Source organism: Desmodus rotundus, chromosome 11 (genome assembly GCF_022682495.2).
Source record: "Desmodus rotundus isolate HL8 chromosome 11, HLdesRot8A.1, whole genome shotgun sequence".
NCBI classification, from domain to species: Eukaryota; Metazoa; Chordata; class Mammalia; order Chiroptera; family Phyllostomidae; genus Desmodus; species Desmodus rotundus.
The window spans coordinates 32,123,606-32,142,169 of NC_071397.1; the positions used below are offsets into that span (position 1 = coordinate 32,123,606).

General features: G+C 39.1%; 1 protein-coding gene across 3 annotated transcripts in view; it reads left to right on the top strand.

Moving 5' to 3' along the window:
- The window catches only part of CD109 (CD109 molecule), a 120,571-nt gene that overhangs the window by 35,756 nt on the left and 66,251 nt on the right, over positions 1–18,564 (top strand). For all 3 annotated transcript variants that reach the window (XM_053914017.2, XM_053914016.2, XM_053914018.2), the window contains one exon: positions 18,227–18,266. In XM_053914017.2, coding sequence (XP_053769992.1) covers positions 18,227–18,266 — 40 coding nt within the window. The remainder of the gene's footprint in view (positions 1–18,226; positions 18,267–18,564) is intronic.

Here is an 18,564-nt window from a genome sequence, read left to right on the forward strand (position 1 = left end):
CAAGGCAGTGGCTATTCTCAGTATTAATCTCAGGGAAGGGAAAATATTTATTCTTAGGAGACTGTTTAGAAATCCCATTTTGTTTCTAGAGAAAACATGGAGTGATCCTATTATTACTAGTGAAGGACAGTGTACTAAAAACACAGGACTTATCAGAGCTTTGATTTGTAGTGACTGTGCAGATAATCAGAGGAGCATTTTTAAATACCCTTCCCACTAGGTAGGGTAGGCTCTTTGGCATTTCTACAAGGTAACATGTACCTTTACACAGTAAGTGTGAATGAGTCATTTATTTTACTGTTAACTTTTCTGGGTTACTTAAATTGCTTTTGACCTTCAAGTAGTCCTTTTTACCTTCAGGATTTTTAATAATGAATAATTATTTTAATTAGTAAAATTTCTAGGTTTTTGTTCTTATTTTTTGTGTCTCCTTTCTTGTGTAGGGTCTGATGGTAGAACATAGTAAGTTCTCTCTATCTTTATAGACATGTATTTTAAGAATGCTAGTTTAATTAAATTACAAAGCAACTCTTGATTATTATTTTTAAGCCGTCTTAAAATTAGTAAAATTTAGTGACAACACTGACTTATGCATATACTTAATTTGCATACCTGCGTTGAATGTGAATAGTTCCTTGCTGCTTTGGGGATTGTACTCTTTATTCTTCTGCCTCTCCCAGCTCTTCCCACCATTTGCCCCCTAACCTCCTGGAGCACCAAGCCTTGCTCTCAGAGGGAAGAGGTTTATTTTCCACCTCCCCATGGACGCGCGTGTTTCAGAGCTGTTGTAGGTCAGGTACATTACAGGACTAGCTGGGAAATGCACTTCGATTTGATCAACTTGCAGATACACTTTGGGAAGATAACTTGTTGTAAAAGTTAGACACTGCTTGTATTTTCGTTTTTTGCAGTACTTCTTTGAGGGCCTTATTTCTAGGTACCAATCTCTTGACTGGTATCCTTGGCTCTCCCAAATAGTTGTAAATGTTTTTTCCCCAATTATTTTATTATGGTAAACACACATACATTTATTCTCTTAATTCTTTTTAAGTGTACAGTGCGGTGTTATTAAGTATGTTCTCACTGTGGTGCAGCCATCGCCACCGTCTAGGCCAGAACTCTCTTCACCTTGCAAAACTGAACCCCTGCCCTCATTAAACAGGAAGTGCCCATTTCTCCTGCGCCCAGCCTCCGGCCACCACCGTTCTGCTTTCTGTCTGTATGATTTTGACGACTCCAGGTACCTCATATAGTGAAATCATGCAGTGTTTGTCTTTTTGTGAGTGGCTCATTTCACTTAGTATGATATCACCAAGGTTCATCCATGTTGTAGCATATGTAAGAATTTCCTTCCTTTTTAAGGCTGAGTAATATTCACTTATAGGCATACCAGATTTAGTTGCAAATGTCCTTGCATCTATGCTTTAAAGTGTATTCCAGCCCTGGCTGGTATAGCTCAGTGGACTGAGTGCAGGCCTGTGGACCAAAGGGTCACTGGTTCGATTCCCAGTCCAGGGCACACGCCTGGGTTGTGGGCCAGGTCCCCAATAGGGGGCATGTGAGAGGCAACCACACAATGATGTTTCTCTCCCTCTCTTTCTCCATCCCTTCCTGTCTCTCTAAAAATAAGTAAATAAATAACATCTTTAAAAAAAAAAGTGTATTCCAGGTTACTAGAAGGGGACTTAAGAGGGCTTTTTTTTTTTGTTGTTGTTTTTAAAGAAAGGTAATGTTGGAGGCCTGGAGGGATCTGGCCACACCAGCCCTCTCCCTATGGGCAGCCCACACCCAGAGTTCCTGGCCTCTGGATGACCAAGCCTTGGTGCTCATGTTCCTCTGAGAACCTGAGGGGAGAGCCCTTGTCACTCAGAGTCCTGCCACTTGATAATTGCAGCCCTGTGCCCTTTTCCTCAGTGGCAGGTGGAAGCCTGTCTCCCTTTTAGAGTGGCTCATGTAGCTGAATTTACTGCCAGAGGCTCCAGCTGCTAGAACTCAGCAGTAGATCTCAAACATCAGTGTACCTAGAAATCAGCCGACTGGGGAGCTTTTTGAGATGCTCCGTCTGGGCCCCACCCACAGATCACAAATGAGCACTACCAGCCCAAGACCTAGGAATTTTCATTTTAAACAAGCACTCTAGGAAATTCTCTTTGTTTTCTGGACCCCACTTTGACGAGTGCTGAGTATGTACCCACAGTCAGGGACTCAGGTTCCATCCGTTCCGCTGAGAGGCTGTGTTGGGTGGGAAAAGGCAGGTCCTGATACATTCTTTGAACTCTCTACTGGTGAGACTGTAAGCTATTGGACCTCTCCAGTTGAGTAGGTCCATAAAACCCCTGACACCCTAAACTCGCCAAATCAGTTTTTCGGGGATAATCTGTATTTTTACAACAGCTTCTCTGGTGATTGAGATACATAGCATAGCCAGCTTGGGAGTCATTGAACCTAGAGGTAATCCTGTGGTCTCTTCTAGCTGTAACCGACTGCAATTTCCCAGCTGTTGTCTCACTCTGCAGCCAGTGCTGGGGTTGGGGACCAGAAATAGAAGATAGAAAACTCAGCAGGTCCTAGGCTTGAACTCCCTCTTTTGGAGCCTTGCATAATACACGGTGGGTGTCACATTATTATGTAATACAGAAGCAGTCCCATTTGCATTGTTCCTTTGTTTATAGTGGTTGCGTCTACTTTTGTGTCTACTTGAGTGAGTTGTGGAAACTTTAGGCGAGGGTTGCCAGCAGTCAGGCCTTTTTTAGCGTTTCTGATGTTCCTTATCTTTCTCTCCCTGTGGTTCAGCTGTGGCCTGGGTCAGTTTGCTTTTGCTGTCAGGCTGTCTGGGGCCCTTTGTCCTTTGCAGAAGAGCACAGCTTTGTTTGGATAGTGCTCCTCCTTGAAGCACTCTACAAGTAGCATCTGGTCCACCCCCCTGGCTCGTGATGACAGCTTAACAGAAAGCATGGAGCAAGTTGTGACAGGTCAGAAAACAGTGGCATCCTCTCTGGAATGTGGATGGGGCTTCCAGAATACTTTTTTTAGCCTCTGCCTGAAAGACTGGTCTTCCTGGGAACACTTCAGGTTCTTCCTTCCATGTACAGTGAGAAAGGGAAGGAGGAATCGGTTTTAGAATTTTATTTCTGAGAGTGTCAGCCAGCAGAGGTCAGCATTTCATTCTTTGTCCTTCCATGGGCCCATACACACACCTCTTCTGCAGCACTTTGTGACCACTGCAGTTCGTTTCCTTTTTGTTTTTATTGCGGCCAGATGCACATAACATGGAAGTTGCCACTGTAACCTGTTTAAAGTGTGTATTTCAGGAGCATCAAGTACATTCACATTGTTGTACAAGCATCACCACCATCATTTTCCAGAATGTGTTTCATCTTTCCAAACTGAGATCAGTGTAGTTTTAAAAAATATGACTGCCTTACTTATTAGTGGGAGAAAGGGGAGGAAATTTTATTTCCTACCCTACTAGGTTCTTCCACTTGGTCTAACAATCAATTTGACATGAGACATGTTAACAAGAGAAAATAAAATTTAATACATATGTGTACACGGGAACCCCATATACATGAGAGAGTCAGAGACCTCATATACATGACAGGTTCGGAGCCAGGAAGTTAAAATGAGGTATTTGTGACCTTCTGAGCTATATGCTGGACCATGAGTCTCATGGGGAGATTCTGTTCCTCCCTCTGTACTCTCAGTAGATGACTTCCCTTTGTGTTTCATAAAGAAAATGAGTTATCAGATAGAAATTTAACTCCCTCTGTCAGATTCACATGTCTACCTGCATCAGCACCCAACTCATGCTTATCTTCTTCTTTTACGGAAAAGATGTCATTCTTTGCATCTAAGACCCAAACCTCTACATCTGCTAGCTTCTTCCTTCTCCAGCTTTCCCCAAAACCTTACAGTATTGGTGTCTCTTCTTTCTCCTGAATCTTCAACCTGGATTTCTCTTTCTCTCCTGATCTTTCCACAAAATCTAGTATGCTCAGGTCTCTCACATTAAAAAAGAGAGAGGGAGGGAGAGGGGGAGACAGCAAAGGAGGCAGGGAGGGAGAAATGAGAGAGAGAGAGATACTGAACTTTGACCCTACTGCCCCCTCCAGTGACTTTATTTTCTCTGTCTCTCTAATTCTAGCTGACACTCTAAAAAAACAAAAACGAAAAACAAAACATGTGTGGTCTCTCTCCCTCCCACTTCCCAACTCATTCCAGTTTGGCACCTAAATTTCTTTCTACTTGTCTGGATGCTTCTCTTTGGTCTCTTTTGTTGTTTATTCTCTCTTACATATGGGCATGTTGTAAGATCTGGTTTTAAGTTTCTTTCATTTCTCATTCTAGGCAAATTTATCCATAGACATGGTTTCATTTTCTATCTATACACTGATGACTCTCAAATTTGCCTCTCTGAGAGAACCTCTGAGTTCTAGACCTATGTAAGCGTCCATCTACTTGATGTCTCTGCTTGGATGTTTTATTTATTTATTTATATTTATTACATATTTTATTATGCCATTACAGTTGTCCTAATTTTCCCCCTTTGCCCCCCTCCACCCAGTATCCCCCATTTCCTCTGGTAATCCCCCCCTTAGTTCATGTCCATGGGTTATGCATATAAGTTCTTTGGATACTCCATTTCCTATACTGTTCTTAAGGTCCCTCTGCTTATTCTGTACCTACCAATTTGTACTTAATCCCTGCACCTTTTCTCCCATTCTCCCTCTTCCCCCACCTGGGTGATAACCTTCCAAATGATCTCTGTATTTATGATTCTGTTTCTTTTCTGCTTGTTTGCCTAGTTTGTTTTTTAGATTCAATTATTCATAGTTGTAAATTTATTGTCATTTTAATGTTCATATTTTTGACCATCTTTTTCTTAAATAAGTCCTTTTAACATTTCATATAGTAAGGGCTTAGTGATGATGAACTCCGTTAGCTTTACCTTGTCTGGGAAGCAATTTGTCTGCCCTTCCATTCTAAATGATAGCTTCTCTGGATAGAGTAATATAGGCTGTAGATCCTTGCTTTTCATCACTTTGAATACTTCCTTCCAGTCCCTTCTTGCCTGGAAAATTTCTTTTGAGAAATCAGCTGATAGTCTTATGGGAACTCCCCTGTAGGTAACTAATGCTTTTCTCTTGCTGCTTTTCAGATTCACTCTTTATCTTTAACCTTTGGCATTTTAATTATGATGTGTCTTGGTGTGGCCTTCTTTAGGTCCATCTTGTTTGGGACTTCGTGCTTCTTGGACTTGTGTGTCTATTCCCTTCACCAAATTAGAGAAATTTTCTTTCATTATTTTTTCAAATAAGTTTTTAATTTCTTGCTCTTTCTCTTTTCCTTCCAGCACCCCTAGGATTTGGGTATTGATATGTTTGGAGTTGTCCCAGAGGCTCCTTATTCTATCTTTGTTTTTTTTGGATTCATTTTTCTTCTTGCTGTTCTGATTGAATTTTTTTTCTTCCTTGTGTTCCAAATCATTGATTTGATTCTCAGCTTCATCCACTCCACTGTTGATTCCCTGTACATTTTTCTTTATTTCACTTAGTGTAACCTTCGTTTCTGCCTGAGTCTTTTTTGTGCTGTACCTGATGAGTTCCTTGAGCATCCAAATAACCAATGTTTTGAATTCTGCATCTGATAGATTGCTTAACTCTATTTTGGTTAGTTCTTTTCTTGGAGTTTTGTTTTGTTCTTTCATTTGAGCCATATTTCTCTGTCTCCTCATTTTGGCAGCCTCCCTGTGTTTGTTTCTGTGTGTTAGGTAGAGCTGCTTTGACTCCCTGTCTTAGTAGCATGGCCTAATGTAGAAGAGTGCACCTGTAAGTTGGATGGGGCGGAGCCTTAGGTAATTGCCTGGGTGGGGCAACCCGTATGAACCAGGTTGATGGAGTCTCAGATATGGTACCACACACTCTGTGGCGCTGTGTAGGGGAGGGCTCAGAAAAGGGACAATGGCCACTTCCTGGCCTCTGGAATTTTGTCAGGGATGAAGCTGTCTCTTATCACTCTCCCTGATGCCAGACACTTCAGTTTTTCCCTGTATGCCACTGGTGCCCTTCAAGCTTCTGCCCTGGTGCTGGAGCCCAGAGTAGTGAGTCTGCGTAAGTTCTAAGTACATTGTATACCCTTTAAGAAGAGATGCCTTAGAATCTCACAGTTTCTTCACTACCCCAACCCCCACTGGTTTTTATAAATCAGTTATGGGGACTTATAAGTTATGGGTAATTAATCTTCCTGGCACTGGAACCCTGGGCTATGCAGTCTGGTATGGGGATGGAATCCCTTGCTCCCAAGATACCCCTCCTGATTTTTATCTACCACATGCTGGTGTGGGATAGCCCATTCTGTGTCTCTACCCCTCCTAGTTGTTTGAATGAATGTGACTTCTTTAATTCCTTAGTTGTCAAACTTCCATACAGCTCGATTTTCTGATGATTCTGGCTGATAGTTGTACTGTAGTTTAGCTGTAATTTTTGCTGTGGTTGTGTGAGGAGGTGAGCTGTGTTTACCTACTCCTCTCTCTTCTCTGCTTAGATGTTTTAAAGCTATCCCAAGTTCCTCATGTCCAGTATCATTCTTATGGTCTTCCCCCACTACACTTGGCTCTTCTCCAGAATTTCCTATTTTGTTGAATTACTCCACCACCCATGTACAAGCTGGTAAACATGGAGTTTTCCTTGACTTTTTATCCTCTCTCACATCCCATATTTAGGCCTTTACCAATAGCCATAGATTTTACCTGTAAGTATATTTCAAATCCAATGAATTCTCTTTATTTCTACCTCTACCTTCTTTGTAAGCCACTATCATATTTTCCTAGATACTTGTAGTAGGTACTGCAAATCTCCCTAAATTTACTCTTTCCCTTTGCAATCATTTCTCTACACAGCAGCAAAAGTAATCTAAACATGAAAATTGGATTCCATTATTCCTCAGCTTAAATCTCTCCAAAGGCTTTCTGTTGCCCTCAGGAAAAAATTCAGATGTCTTACTAGGACCTACACATGGCCCTGCCTTATCTGATTCCACTTTTCCAGCCTCATTTCAGATTTCATAACTCTCTATGAGCTTAATTCACCTTAATTCATTTTATTACTTTTTTGTATTTATATATTTATGTGTGTGATTATTTGATAAATATCTTTCTTTTCACTAGTTCAAAAGCTCCATGACAGAAAGGTGTATCCCATCACCTAGCACAACGCTAGGCACTTTGGTGTAATAATTCTCTGTGGAAGGAATGGATGAATGATTGCATCTGTTACATTTGGGTCACAGCCCTGTTACTTCTGATTCAGTAGCTCTGGCGTGGGAACTGGGCATCTGTATCTGTTGAGACTACCACAGTTGATCCTGATGTTCATTTGGGTAGAAAACCCTAGAGAATTATGTTGCAACTGCAGTTGAAGCCACAGATGTTTAGATTTTAAACAGGAAAGGAAAGGACAGTGTAAATATTAATAAACATTTTCAGTCATTTTGCACATCTCTCCTTTCTCTAAGTTGGTCAATATATATCTACTGACGTTTTTACTAGATGATTTCTTGTTAATTTTAAAGTTCTTTGCTAGCCTTTTGGTAAAAATAAAAGAGGGAAAAAGATAGGGTCTTACATGATGACTGCTGTGTAGGTATGTCAGGCTGAAGTCTTAGATTTCATTTTGTAGGTAATGGGGAGCTCTAAAAACTTCTATTGTGTTTGAATTTCAATGTTTTAAATTTCTTATAAGACTTTTGTGGACAAATGAGGCAAAAATGTGCAAGCATGAGCCTCTGGGATTATAAAATACATAAAAATTATATTTTCACTATTTTCCTCTGATTGTAAAAGTAATGCATGCTCAGTGCGAAAGCACCCAAACATTATGCAATAGGAAGAATGACACACTTATGATAAACCCCCAAACAAAAGAAATCACCAGTATTTGTTGTCTGGTTGATTTTTGTAGGGACTTTGAGGCAATAGTGTGAATGATTAAAGTAGTATTTTAGGAAGATTCTAGCATGTGGGGAGAGGAACAGCCGTCAGGGAACTACCAGGAGGTTAGTACCACTGTTTAATGAATGCATGACCACCTTCTATGTTGGGTTATAATAGGTCAGTCCGAGGGGTGTAGGGGGCTGCTTTCGGGGAGCAGCAAAAACTAAAGAGGAACGGATGAATTCAAGAGACACTTTGAAGGATGAATCACTGGGTTTAGTGAATGATTGGATTGTGACTGGAGTAAAGGAGAAAGAGGAGTAAAAGGTGTTAAGGTAATTAAATGAGGAGGCCATTAGACCCAGATGGCTCTAATGCTGTGGTGACTCAGGTCAGCAACCCAAACCCGCGCCCATAAATGGCTCAAGGCAATTATATCAATGTGCAAAGGACAACCGACTACAAACAGCAAACGAGCCTTTAAGCTATAGCCAATCAACAATTCCCTTACTTGGCTTCCTTATTTTCTTTATAAAAGTCTCTCCCTGAGCTCTTGTTGGGTGAGTGCTCCCAACTACTTCTGGTTTGACACTGCCTGATTCCAACTGATTTTTGCTCGAGTAAACTTGTAAAAATTTTAATATGTTTCAGTTTATCTTTTAACAAAGGTGACTCTGGGATTTCAAGTGTGGTCTTTCGGAGAACCACCCATTATAAATTCTAAGGAATTCCAAACTGGAAGCTTAGTTTGGGGTAGAGAACTAAGCAGGCGAGGCTTGGACTGATCCATCACTGCATTCAGGAGCTAAGAAGAAGAGCCACCCAAAACAACAGAGAGAACCAAGAGAGTGCAGGCACAGAGCAGAAGGGGGAGGGGTTCGGAGAGGGTGGCCAAGCATCACTTGCTTCAGAGGCATCCAGGAGAATAAGGCCTGACAGGGGTGATGGGCAGTTAGCAGAGGCAGGCGGCTCTCACTTACTGAGCTCCCATCCATGCCGGTGAAACAGTGGAGGCAGAATTCAGATTACAGGAGCAATAAGGAGCATACACAGATCATTTTAAAGTCTTGTTCCTAAGAAGCAGAGAATTAATATAGTATCTGGTGAGGACAGCAGCAAAAATATACCATATAATTTCATTCATATTATGGATTACATAAACTTTTGTGGATCAGTCTAGAACTCCAAGCCATAATCATTTTAGTGGGAAAATGTCTTATAAATCAGAAATGTGGACACCTCCTGTGTTTCTAGCCTTTCTTAACATGAGCGGTTGCCCAGCTTGGTGTGTGCTGTTATTTTTGTGTGACTGTGAGGTAGAATATGTATTACTCGACAGATTTTTAAAAAAGCCACATTGTTCTTTTGCCATTTAGTCCTGTTCTTTGGGACCAATTCTACTCTATTCTTTGAATGAAATGTAGGGCAAATCTCACCATTTTTCTGGTTCTTAAAAGAGTCTGTCATTTTTGGTTACATGCCCACACACAAACCAGTCTACATTTAGTAACTAATATGTCCAGTCAATCAAATTAAGTGCCCTCTTCTCTCAGTTTGGGTACTGTGGTCTGGCTGCTTATTCCCAACTCGTTGGGCTGTGTTTGACTCCCTCAGGATTGAATCATGGAGGGACGCGAAGACAGGTGAGGTGAAAATTCTTTCTTGATGTATAAGAACGAGCCATATGAATTTGCCAATATTTGTCCTACAGAAAGGCAAAAACGTAATACTGCTGTCATCTGGCATTGGAACTCTCAAGGTCTGCAGGCATTTAAAACTAACACCTCTCCTTCTCAGAACTCTGTGGGTGCTTTGGAGCATCCCTACCACTGCTGGGAGGTCTCTCACCCGAAGTGTCTTGGAGGCTTTTGAATCTGCTTCCTCCAACTGGCAGCTCATAGCTCTATATTCTGCTCCTGGGCATCTACACTCACCCCAGCTTCCACTCCTGAGCTCGCTGTACCTATCAAGAGACTGGTTTTGGTCAAGATGGAAGGCACCCTTTCTGGCACTCTTTTTTTCCCTATTTAGTTGAGGCAAAACATGCCTGTTTTCTTTGCTCTTTGAGACTCAGCAGGTGCAGACCACCCCACTCAGCACACTCCCTTAGCCCAGCTGTCCCTGCAGCTGGTCAGCAGCAGTATTTGCACTTTAGGTTGTTCAGGCGTGTATGTGCATGCTTTCTGATAATTTGGGGATGTTCATGGGGACACACATCCAGCTCTCTGGATTGCCCTATCAAAGTCCCTTTCCTAGGCTTGAAGTGAGGGGCAGGCAATGTCCGCCTGATCCCTTGGGGTGGGGTGTATGTGACTCCTACCCCATTCAAAACATTTCTCCTAAAATTCCTTTTTAGTGTATTTTCATCTTGATGCTCTTGGTTGAGGGTTGCAAAAGCAGCATTTGGAAACCCCCTTTACAAGTCCTGCGTGCTAGTCTTCTGTTTCACTTTGGAATGTGGGTCTAGTTGCCATCTGTTGTCTTGGGGGACAAAGCCAACCCTGAGTCTGAAATAGTTCTATTTTAATGTCCTGTTATGTGTGGATGTAAAAAATTTAGTCCCTTTTTTCATCTTTACATAAAATTTAATGGAGACAGTGGAGATCAATGCTGAAACAGACTTTTGGGAAATTGAAATGTTCTAGATGTGTAAACAAAAATAATCCATCTTGCACCTCAGTTCTGTTTCTGGCATTTTTTTCCACTCTAGAAGCAAGAGTTGAAAGAAGCTTACCATAGCATAGTGATGAGACATTTGTTCAATGTACAAAGTGCTCCCCCTGATAATTCTAGTACCCACCTGGCACCACACATAGTTACTACAGTATTATTGACTATACTTCCTATGCTGTACTTTACATCCCTGTGACTGTTTTGTAATCACCAAGCTATACTTCTTAATTCCTTCATCTTTTTCACCCAGCCCCTGCTCCCTCCCATCTGGCAACCCTCAGTCTGTTTGAAGAGCTGGTTTGCGAAGGGAGTGCTTTCCCCATGGAACAGTGACCATATTGGGGAAAGAACTCAGGAGACATTGATGAGTTATGTAGTCTCTTTCCTGGAAAGGTGTTTGCTCAGAAAACATGCTGCCCAAGTATTTACGCCTTCAGGTCAGCTTCTCTCTCTAGTTGTTGGCAGAGTGAATGAGCACAAGCTGTATCTGATGAGCTAGAATAAACATAAAACTCATTTTGAAGCAGATTGTTTCTTTGAAACTGAAGAAAAATTGTTCAGTAAATGAAACTCATACTTCCTACAAAAGACCTTGGTTTGATTTTGCTGCGTGTTTTTAGTTATGTTTAGTCAAATTTAATTTAGTTCAGCTAGAATGAACACAGAATAATTTGGAAATAAATTTCACTCTTTAGGCCAGGGTTTGCTGACCCTGGCCTACAGGCCAAAGCCAGCCTAGTACCTGTTTTTGCAAATGCAATCTTATTGGAATACATTCAGTCTCATTTGTTTACGTGTTGTCTCTGGCTGCGTTTGCACTCCAGTGGCAGAGCTGAATAGTTGTGACAGGGACCATATAGCTTATGTGGGGAGGAAGGAACATTCCTCTACCCTCTGGGTTCTTCTGGTTGGTCTCATAATTATATTGACATGAGGCAGATTAACAAGAGAAAATAACCAAATGTAATTATATATGCACCTATGTGAACCCCACATACATGAGAGATTCAGAGACAGAAAGTTCAAATGAGGTATCTATGACATTCTGAGCTAAGAGGTAAAGCACCCTGGAACTACAGAGGGGAGGAAGGTCATTCGCAGGTCACTATGAAGAGCCAATGTTCAAGTAATTAGAAGTTTACCTTACCCTATAGATAGTTCATGAAAAGTTATTTCTGGTAACAACTCTTATTATGGGTATTCCCCAAATTTGAATTCTTGAAGGGAAAGGTAAAAGTTTCTCAGGATCCCACAGGGTCTTGATTGTCTTCATCTCAAAATAATTCATGTGCCAAAGTGGCACAGCTTGAGAAGGCCTGTTCCGATCTCCTTCACTTGCAAAGCCTAAATGTTTACTGTCTGGTCCTTTATAGAAAAAATTTGCAAATTTCTGTTCTGGTCTAAGGAAAGTACTTAGTACCAGGGGTTTTGTGGTTACATGTGGAGTAAATTGTTACTAATTCTATGAAATATTATTAATTAATTAATTATTTTATTTTTGGACAGGGGAAGGGAGGGAGAAAGAGAGGGAGGGAAACATCAATGTGTAGTTGCCTCTTGCATGCTCCCTCCTAGGGACCTGGCCCACAACCCAGGCATGTGCCCTGACTGGGAATCGAATCGGTGACTCTTTGGTTTGCAGGCTGGTGTTCAATCCACTGAGCCGCACCAGCCTGTGAAGAAATATTATTAATTTAAACCTTTTAGTAACTCGTACCATTTTATTTGTAAAAATTATTTTTAAATTTTTTAAAATTAGTTTTTCAATCCTTACCTGAGGAGATATATATGTACATACATATACATATATATGTATATTTTATATATGGGAATATATATGTATATGTAATAAATATATATTATATGTTGTTATTACTATATGTTATATGTTAAATATATTATTATTAATATATATTAAAATATATTTCTATTACTGATTTTGAGAGAGAGGAAGGGAGAGAGAGAGAGAGAGAAACATTGATCCATTGCCTCCTGCATGTGCCCCGCCGGGGGATTAAACCCGCAACCTAGGTATGTGTCCTGACCAGGAATCAAACCTGTAACCTTCTGATGTATGGGATGATGCACCAACCAACTGAGCCACCAGCCAGGACTGTAAAAATATTTAATAAAAATAACTAAACTCATTGTGAAAGTTGGTATGGCCTAACGGACAATATGTTCAAAATTACAAAATCCATTTCTGTTTTTCAAGCCCCTTGGACAGTAAAATAGTTCATTTCTTGAATTGTATTTCACCACTTACAAACAGCCTGGGAAAATTTTGTCTGGTACAAAGCACACTGTCAGCACTCAGTTACAAAAGGTTATTTTGATTTATTGGAACAATTTAAAGTGACATTGAAAAGAAGCACTTTCCTTCTGCTTTTTCTTCAGTTTTCCATGAAGGCTAGCTTCTTTCACTCCGTGGCATTCTTATTACTTCCAAATGCAGGGCAGAGAGTTAAGATTATTCTGTGGATCATTTGACAGATGGGTCTGCCTCTTCAGGGTAGTCTGATTCTGCTCACAAGAAGGCTGTTTTAATTTCTTGCAGGAGATACTGTATAACCGAGGGTAATCTGATGAACCCTGTAAGAACCAGCCTAGGGACAGGAATCAATTTGTTCATGTATTTATACATATATTCATTCAATAAACATTGAAGGCATGGTGAAATGAGGTGCTGTGCCTTTAATGATTTTGTTTTTTATCACAGGAGGTGTCCACCTGTGATAAAAGCAGATAATTATAATATATTGTGTTAAGATAATTATAATATATTGTGTTAAGTAAAACTTAACACAAGATATTATGGGAGAGAAGGTGCATCTAACAACATGGGGGGCGGCAATCAAGGAAGGGTGCTGGTGTAGGCTAAATCCAGACGAAGAAGTCCCAGACATTCTGTAGGACATTCAGGTGGGGATGTCGAGAAGGTGGAGTTGAGTCAGAATCTCTGGGTTGAGGTATGGGCTAGAGCAGGGGTGTTAAACTCATTTTCACCAGGGGCCACATCAGCCTTATGGTTGCCTTCAAAGAGCTGAATGTAATTTCAACTCCTTAACAGTTAAGAAGTAGTTGCATGTATACAGTCCTAAAATTATTTCAGCCCTTTGAAGGCAACTGTGAGGCTGATGTGGCCCCCAGTGAAAGTGAATTTGACACCCCTGGGCTAGGGCTAATTAGTTAAGAGTCATATGGAGATGGCAATTTGAACCATGGGAGCTGATGAGCTTATTAAGGGCAAGGAGAGTGGGATTAACATTGGGCTCAGGATGTGAAGAGCCAACATTTCAGGATCAGAAAGAGAGGACCATTAAGGAAACAAGGAAGAAGTCTCGAAAATGTTTATAGACTGAATGAAGGGAAGGAGACAGTAAACAGAGAGATGGAAAATCTAGGAGTTATCAGGGATGATTGGTAATGTAGGTGGCAGAAATGGAGAATTCATTTCAAATATAGTCTAATGGAGCTACTTAAGTGTTAAACAAACAATTACTTAACACTTGGTTTCAAGGCTGTTTAATGTAGGCTCAAACAAAGTTGATTTCCTACATTTGTCAAAGCTAATAATTTTTATGTAATCTAACACATATTCATTGAACATTTTTTTGGTATCAGGCACTCTGTTAGGTTGGCATTGCAAGGGATAACCTAGGAGATAAAAAATGGTCCATCATGGACCTGGCTCTCAAAGAACTTGCAGCAAGATAAACCATATACCTAAATATTTATGACACAGGGTAAAAAGTGACAAAAAAAGGACTAAAGTGCAATGGAGGAAGAGAGATTAATTTTAGATGGGGGATTTGAGGAAGCAGTAATATTTGAGCTAAGTCTTAGAAGATGGGTGGAGATGGAAATATGTATAAGTCAGTCATAGAGAAGAGTCAGAGCTAGGCATAGTGCGTGAGACTCTGGGGCACCGTCAGTCTCGTATCATTGCTCTTGACTACATCTGGCTCCATCTCTAGACTGACCCTCTGAGGACTATAATTTACCTTTACAGAGCCTCTTATAATGTTTTATATATAGTGCTTACTTAGTGTTTGCTATATGAATTTAACTTGACAAATAGACATCATGATTGTCAAATTACTTAGTCCACAGTCTTGCCTGTGTGGGCCATAGTAGTAAAGCAAAAAGTAATTTAAAGACTAGAATTCTTTTTTTGCATGTGCCTGTCCAGATCTCCCAACACCATTTATTGAAGAGGCTATTTTTACTCCATTTTATGTTCCTGTCCTCTTAGTCACATATTAATTGACCATAGAGATCTGGGTTTGTTTCTGGGCTCTCTGTTCTGTTCCATTGATCTAGGCATCTGTTTTATGCCAGTACCAGACTGTTTTGATTATAGTGGCCTTGTAGTATAGTTTGATACCAGGTATTGTGATCTCTCCTACTTTGTTCTTCTTTCTCAAGATTGATGAGGCTATTTGGAGTCATTTTTAGTTCCATATAAATTTTCGAATGTTCTATATCTGTGAAATATGTCATTGGTATTTTAATAGGGATTGCATTGAATCTATAGATTGCTTTCGGTAGTATGGACATTTTAATGATGTTAATTCTTTCAGTCCATGAACACAGTATATCCTTCCATTTATTTCCTTCTTCCTTAATTTCTTTCTTCAGTGTTCTGTAGTTTTCTGAGTACAGGTCTTATACCTCCTTGGTTAAGTTTATTCCTAAGTATTTTATTTTTCTTGTTGCTATAGTAAATGGGATTTCCCCCTAGTTTCTGTTTCTGATATTTCATTGTTGGTGTATAAAAATACCTTTGATTTCTGAATATTGACTTTGTACCCCGCTGTTTTTCCAAATTCACTTATTAAGTTGAGTAGTTTTTGGTGGAGCCTATAGGGTTTCTATGTACGGTATCATGTCATTTGCAAATAATGACAGTTTTACTTCCTCCTTTCCAATTTGGATGCCTTTTATTTCTTTTTCTTGTCTTATACCTGTGGCTAGAACTTCCAATACTATGTTGAATAAAAGTGGTGAAAGTGAACACACTTGTCTGGTTCCTGATCTTAGGGGGAAAGCTTTTACTTTTTGCCCATTGAGTATGATGTTGACTGAAGGTTTATCATACATATGACCTTTATTATGTTGAGGAATGCTCCCTCTACTACCACTTTGCTGAGTGTTTTTATCATAAATGGGTGCTGTACTTTATTGAATGCTTTTTCAGCATCTATTGCTATGATCATGTGACTTTTGTCTTTCATTTTATTATGTGGTGTATTATATTTATTGATTTATGAATATTATACCATCCTTGCATTCCTTGGATGAATCACACTTGATCATGGTGATCTCATTAATGAACGGTTGGATCTGGATTGCCAAAATCTATATTGGCAATATTGGCCTATAGTTTTCTAGACAACCGACTTATACCATACACCAGAATAAACTCAAGATGGATAAAAGACTTAAATATAAGCTGTGATACTGTAAAAGTCCTAGAAGAAAACATAGGCAGAAATTTCAGGTATCCCATGCAGCAATATTTTCACTGATATATCTCCTAGGGCAAGGGAGAAAAAGGAAAGAATAAACAAATGGGACTACATCAAACTAAAAAGCTTCTGCACAGCTAAAGAAAACATCAGGAAAATGAAAAGGGAACAAACCATATGGGAAAACATATTTGCCAATGATACCTTGGACAAGGGTTTGATCTCCGAAATATATAAAGAACTCATATAATTCAACACCAGGAAGACAAACAATCCAATTAAAAAATGGGCAAAGGACCTGAACAAACACTTCTCCAAGAAACTGCCTTTTGACCCAGTGATTCCATTGCTGGGATTATACCCTAAGAATCCTAAAACACCAGTTCAAAAGAACCTATACATTGTTATGTTCATAACAGTGTTATTTACAATAGCCAAGTGCTAGAAACAGCCTAGGTGCCCATCAGTAAATGAGTGGATCAAGAAACTGGTACATTTACACAATGGAATACTATGCAGCAGAAGGAAAGAAGGGACTCCTACCTTTTTCAACAACATGGATGGAACTGGTGAGCATTATGCTAAATGAAATAAACCAGGTGGCTAAAGACAAACACCATATGATCTCAACTATAAGAGGAACCTAATGAACAAAACAAACAAATGAACAAAACAGAACCAGAGGCATGGAAACAAGGAACAGACTGACAGTGACTAAAGGGGCAGGGAAGGGGAGAACGGGGGAAAGAAGGAGAAAGGTCTAGTCAAGGAACATGTATGAATGACCCATGTACATGGACAACAGGGTGGGGATTGACTGAGGGAGTGAGGGGTGGGGCAGGGGAGAACAATGGGGAAAAATCGGGACAACTGTAATAGAACAACAATAAAAAAATAGCACTGTATTGTAGGCCTTATAAAATATATAGTAGTACATTTTTAAATAATGATACCACAAAAGATGTATAAATAGAAATATGCTATTATAAAGTTCTGGTGTTCTAAAGAAAAGAAAGACTAGAATTCTTATTTGCCAGTAAAATGAGTAATACAGGTAGATTACCTCTGTGATTTGATTTTTTGAGGATGACAAATTAGAATTATAAATGAATTAAATACGTATAAGTTATAGCATCACATATGTGACATGTAACTTAAGATGTAAGTCACAAATGTGGAGATTTTTAGACTTTGATCAACACAATTTCTTTGGGATATGCTTTAAATGACAACTTTGAAGCCAAGTTTTAGATAACTATTTTGTTAGTGTGTAAGTAGTCACATTTGTTTTATACTTTGGAATTAACTGTATCCTTTTAGGATTAAAAAAATAACTTGTACAGTAGCTTCAGGTTAACCAAGGATGCTCTTTTAAAAAGCCAATACTTTGTTGCTGCTTTGGGATATTTCATTGGATAAACTTGGGGAATCAGAATTAGAATACCAATTTTATTAGTGGAATTACTTAGCCATTTTGAAGTGGTTGGTTCTATTTAATGTGTTACGTATGACTTACAATGGACAGATTGAAATATGAGGATGAAATATTAGACAGATGACAGATGAAATATTAGGGAAAAGGCCACCTATTTTTGTTGATTTGGAAAAAGAAATAATTTATAATATCTATTAAAATAAGGTATAATGTGGTGATTTAAGGGTTACACTAGAAATTAATTCTAGGAATTATGAAGGTAGAGGATGTTGGTCCATGATGATTTTGTACTCTTAATTATTTAATTATTTATAAAAATCAAGATAGTGATTTTTCAATACAAATTTGAAGTCCTTTCCTGTTAGTTTGATGTGTGTTATCCTTGCCTCATAAATTCCTGAATTATCAAATTTAATCTAATCTTATTTCACAAATGATGGAAGTCAGAGGAAGCAGTTTGTTTAAATGACCTAGAGTGAATTATAGAGTCAGGTCACCCCTTTATGTTAGTGCATTGGCAAGAAAAACTCAAAACATCACAGACTTCATGTGGTAGATGACTAAAAATGAACTACAAATGACAATAACTTTGCTTCATTAAATCGTTATAAGTATAATTACATTTTTTTCCTAAATTGTTTTGTGAGGTAAGTAAGGAAGCAGTGTAATTAAACAAGAACTCATATATTTTCTTGTTTTTTTTCTTCCTCCCAATAGGACCAGACACATTATCAATCATTTCAGGTTTCAGAATATGGTAAGAGTTCTTCAATTTGTTTTAAAGGAAAACACATTTATTACTTTTGACAGAGATAGGAAAAATTTCCAAAAGATGTGTTATTTAAAGTAAAAATCCCAGTGGAGATAAAATATTGATGTTTTTTATAGGTCTAATCATTTTTTCCTTTGTAAAAGTGAAAGTTATAAAAGGTCATTATAAAGAATAAAGGAGGAAGCCAGTCAGAAAAAGACAAATACCATGTGATTTCACTCATATGTGGAATCTAATGAACAAACTGATATAATAAGCAAAATAGAGACAGACTCATAGATAG